The sequence below is a fragment of the Nicotiana tomentosiformis genome, chromosome 8 (genome assembly GCF_000390325.3).
Source record: "Nicotiana tomentosiformis chromosome 8, ASM39032v3, whole genome shotgun sequence".
Classification (NCBI taxonomy): domain Eukaryota; kingdom Viridiplantae; phylum Streptophyta; class Magnoliopsida; order Solanales; family Solanaceae; genus Nicotiana; species Nicotiana tomentosiformis.
The window spans coordinates 139,620,219-139,625,354 of NC_090819.1; the positions used below are offsets into that span (position 1 = coordinate 139,620,219).

A 5,136-nucleotide genomic window follows, 5' to 3' on the forward strand; every position below is an offset into this window, starting at 1 on the left:
TAGAGTGCCACAATAAAAAATGGAGCCAAATTCAATGGGTTGTCTATGTATTTGGCCAAACAAGTATGTATACGCGCTGTATTTTTACGTCGGATAAAAGTTTTTGTGTTAAAATGAAACATAAGAAATGTAATTGGAGAGCCAAAAATGGAACAAGATTGAGTTAGAGTGCCAAAATAAAAAATTGGGCAAAGTTTAATTAGCTGTCTATGTATTTGGCCTTCCAAATTATTGTCATTATTGGAGTTGCAGTCTAAAGATTACATTTTTCATCTAGTTCGACCAAAATCCCTTTCTTTTGAGTACTATCCCTCACTTTCTGTGGGTCCACCACTACTTTATTAAATAAATAAAATAAAAGAAGAAGAAAATTAAATTGGACTTATTTTGATTTTTCCTTTTTGGAATTAAGTTGTCTATTGAATGAGCTTTAAAAAATTTTCCAAGTTAGGGACTGTTTAAAAGGATAGTGGCAATCCAAATCCAATTCTACTAACGGTAAAAGTTTTAAAATACCTTGGAACTCAAAGTGCTCTTTTTGAAACATAGTGGCTTTTGAATTTGAAAAAACTAACCGTTGGCTCCCCACTTTCCTATATAAACCCCTCCTTTTCTCCACCCTGTAGTCCTATACCATTAACTTTTACTCTTTCTAGCTTCAACCTATTGTTCAAACCCCCCTCTCCTCCCCCCTCCCCCTCCATATCCTAGCCATGGCTACCACTGCTGAGATGGCCCTCGTCGCCGAACCTGTCCCCGCAAAGAAGGGGAGGTCGAGGAGGGCGCTGAAGCAGAAAAATCCATCATCGAATGAAGCCAATATATTGGCTGCAATTGTAACTCAGTCGCCTTCACTGGCGATGCCAGTGGACGACTCTGTTAAAGAGAATCTTGAAACCCTCTCACAACCAAGATCCGAAAAGAAAACAAACAAGAGAGGGGCCTCAAAGGCTAATAAACAAACAGAATATGAAAATTCTTTTGAGAAAGAGTTGCTAAAAATGCAAGAAAAACTTCAAAAGATGACACTTGAGAAGGAGCAGACTGAGGAAATGTTGAAAGCTAGAGAGGATATGTTGAAGCAGAAGGAGGAAGAGCTCGAAGCTCGGGATAAAGAGCAAGAAAAGCTTCAAATTGAACTCAAAAAGTTGCAGAAAATGAAAGAGTTTAAACCAACCCTGGTATGGTTCTTAAAGCTTGTCTATACTAATTTCTTCTTTGTAGCATTCCTTGTAGCAAAGCTGACATTTTTATCGTTTGGGATTGAGACGCAGTTGATTTTATATTTCATAAAAATTCTTGTCTGTAACTAGTAATCCTAAAGCTGACATTTTTATTGTTAGGGATTGAGGCGTAGTTGATTTTATATTTCATTAATTCTTGTTTGTAACTAGCAATCGCAAAGCTGACATTTTTATTGTTTGGGATTGAGGCGTAGTTGGTTTATTTCATTAAATTCTTGTTTGTAACTAGTAATCCCAAAGTTGACATTTTTATTATTTGGGATTGAGGCCTAGTTGATTTTATTTTTCATTAATACTTGTTTGTAACTAGAAGTTCCAACACTGACATTTTTGTTGTTTGGGATTAAGGTGTAGTTGATTTATATCTTAGATATTCTTGTTTGTAACTAGTAGTTGTTTCAAAGCTGACATCTTTATTTTCATTTTTCATTTTTCATTAGAATTTCCCTATAGTGCAATCTCTAAGGGACAAAGAGGAGAAAAAAGAGAAGAAGAAGGCGGATCCTTCGAAGAAAAGGCCAGCAGCGCCGTACCTATTGTGGTGCAAAGACCAATGGAATGAGGTATTGCGACAATCTTAGTTCAAATGTTCATTGCATTTTGTGCTTTTTTAATATACTGGTTTTTTTTATAGTGGGAATTTGTTATTTCAGGTGAAAAAGGCTAATCCAAATGCTGAGTTCAAGGAGATATCAAATTTATTGGGGGCAAAGTGGAAAACTATAAGTGCAGAAGAGAAGAAGCCTTATGAGGAAAAATACCAAGCTGAAAAGGAAGCTTACTTGAAAATTGTCGGAAAGGAGAAGCGTGAATTAGAAGCTATGAGGCTCTTAGATGAAGAGCAGAAACAGAAAACAGCTATGGAATTGCTTGAACAATATATTCAATTCCAACAAGGAGCAATTGAAAATGAAAACAAGAAGAAAAAGTAAAAGTTCCCTTTCTCTTGAGTCGTATTTATTTTTAGTGCTTACCAACTTCAAATCTTATATTCGCCTCGTTAATTCATCTTTATAGGAAAGAAAAAGACCCCTTGAAACCAAAGCAACCATTGTCAGCATTTTTCCTGTTTACAAATGAGCGTCGCGCTGCTCTACTTGTTGAGAACAAGAATGTGAAGGAGGTAATGATGAGTTTCATTGTTTGTCCGACTGCTCTACTTGCTTGGGATTGATGCATAGTTGTTGTCATTATTGTTTATTGGGATTATTAAATTTCTAAACTTAGTTTTTCACAATTTATAGGTGGCAAAAATTACTGGTGAAGAATGGAAGAACATGACAGAGAAACAAAAAGCGCCTTATGAAGAGGTCTTTTACTTTGTCTTGGAAAATTGAAAACAATGTTTCTATTTTTAGAAGCTTAGAAATGTTGTTGTTTTAACATATGCAGATGGCAATGAAGAGAAAGGAGCAATATCAGCAAGAAATGGAAGTTTATAAGAAGAAGAAAGACGAAGAGGCTGCTGAACATTTGAAGGAAGAGGAGGAATTGATGAAACTTAAGAAACAAGAAGCACTTCAATTGCTCAAAAAGAAAGAAAAGACAGAAAATTTAATCAAGGTTCTTATTATATATTGTTTGCTCTAGCCATTCTTGATCCAATTTCTGATTAGGCTATGAAAGTCGAATTAGCTTATTGATTTGGTTTGTTGTTGTGGTGATTAACAGAAAACGAAAGAAAATCGCCAAAAGAAGAAACAAAAAGAAGACAATGTTGTGGATCCTAACAAACCAAAGAAGCCTGCTGGATCATTCTTTCTTTTCAGCAAAGAGGAAAGGAAGAAACTAGTCGAAGAGCGGCCTGGAATCAACAATTCTACTATTACTGCTCTCATTTCACTGAAATGGAAGGTAAATAAGGAGTGAGATTAAGTTTCATGCAGTGTATAGATTTTAACGCTATTAGATTAATTTGACCTATAACATGTAGCTCTTCGTAGCAAGTCTGATATGGTGTAACCTGAAGAATAGAATAATAATCTGATATAGTAACTTCTTCGTAGCAAGCCTTATATAGTAACCTGAAGAATAGAATAAAAATCTGATATAGTAACTTCTTCGTAGCAAGCCTTATATAGTAACCTGAAGAATAGAATAAAAATTTGTTATAACCAATTAAATTGAACTGACTGACTCAGTCCAAAGTATACATATTTTTCTATAGTGTGTGTTGATATTATATGTATGCTATTGTTTTGATTTGTAGGAATTGAGTGAAGAAGAAAAACAAGTGTGGAATAACAAAGCAGCTGAAGCAATGGAAGCATACAAAAAGGAAATGGAAGAGTACAACAAATCTGTTACAGAAAAGCAGAACAACAATTAGAAGTGGTAGAAATAACTATTCTATGTTCAACATGAAGCAATGGAAGCATACAAAAAGGAAATGGAAGAGTACAACAAATCTGTTACAGAAAAGCAGAACAACAATTAGAAGTGGTAGAAATAACTATAATATGTTCAACTGGTTATGTTGAACATAGAATGATTGCTAGTTAGTTGAAGTAGTTATTAGGTATCATTCCAATTTTCCTTCTTGTTTAGTTGTTCTCTTTGCTAATGTCCTTTTCATTTGACTTCTAATGGATGACTTCTAAGATTTAGACATTTTGAGTAATCACACAAACTTTTTCAAGTGTCCGAGCACTACATAGAAGTTTGAATATCTAAACAAGAGTGCACATCAAACATACAATCTTTGTGGCCGATATTCTTCCAAATTTTGACAATCCAACTCCATAAATTAATGCAATGTGGAATTATTCTAGTCAAAATTAATTTCTTCTTTTTTTTCATTTAAAAATTATGTGAAACTAGCTTTGCTGGCAGTACTAATTATTGCCGTCGCAAAATGACAATAATATTAGATGTTCACAAGAGCCACTAAATTGATTCAGACCTTCGGAGTTTTTTTAAAACAAGGTTCTGTCTTGACAAATGACTAAGGTCAATTTTCTTTTCTTTATTTTGATTTTTTTTTTTTATGATTTATACAATTATTATCTTAATGATTTCCACCAAGCTGGTACCAAAAAATGTGATCCTCACTAGCGGGAGACAACTGACAAGATTCATAAGTCTTTAAGAAGTACTTTCTAGGATCCCTTTTAGAGATATTAAGAATAAATTTTATTTTACTTGTCCACTTAACAAATTAATAAGAATTTATTATTATTATTTTCATTAGGTAATCACAATCTATCACCCTCAAAATCGGATAACAATTAAATTTGTAAGTGGTTTCAAGAATACGCAGATTTATTTGACACAAAGCAGTAAAAATAAAGACAAATTAAATAAGTAAGGATGAAGTTTAGATCAAAACCACACGAGGAGGACAATTTAAGCCTTAATGTGGTATTTGCCCTCGATCTAGGCTCGTAACACAACAAACACTGATGAACGAAAGCAGAAAAACTAATAACAGAAAAAATAATGATAGCCTTGGAATGCGTGTTACAATGTACTTTATGGACTATCAGACTAGTAAAGTAGTCCTACTTTAGTTATAATTCTATAAAAGGTAAAAAAATCTTTTGATCCAGTGATTGCCGGTTCTTTATCGGTACGTGCCGAGATTCCCGCCGTAATATCCGTGTTCACAGATATTTTGGTCTTCCGTTGGCTATGCTGACAATGTTTCTTCAAAATTGTTTGGGGCTAGAACCGATTCCGGGATCATGGCCTCAATATTCTCGAAGGCAGGCGTCCTGTCTACGGGTTATAACTCGGTGGGACTTGGGGTCGATCTTCAATCCTTTATTGTCATGTCTCGAGCCTGACTTACCATGTCGGATGTTAGGATGCACCACGAGCTCGATTTCGATCGTATACGGATAGTCACCTCATTTTTCGGAGAGCAGACTACGAGAAACGACATGAGCTTCCG

General features: G+C 34.7%; 1 protein-coding gene across 1 annotated transcript; it reads left to right on the plus strand.

Annotated features, from left to right (window-relative positions):
- Positions 1 to 623: 623 nt before the first annotated feature.
- Positions 624 to 3,668, plus strand: LOC104095275 (high mobility group B protein 6-like). Its single transcript, XM_009601364.4, has 8 exons — positions 624 to 1,181; positions 1,685 to 1,807; positions 1,898 to 2,172; positions 2,262 to 2,367; positions 2,489 to 2,554; positions 2,637 to 2,807; positions 2,916 to 3,098; positions 3,454 to 3,668. The coding sequence occupies exons 1-8, from the start codon at positions 714 to 716 to the stop codon at positions 3,571 to 3,573; spliced, it is 1,512 nt and encodes a 503-aa protein (XP_009599659.1). The 5' UTR covers positions 624 to 713; the 3' UTR covers positions 3,574 to 3,668.
- The last annotated feature ends 1,468 nt before the right edge of the window (positions 3,669 to 5,136 follow it).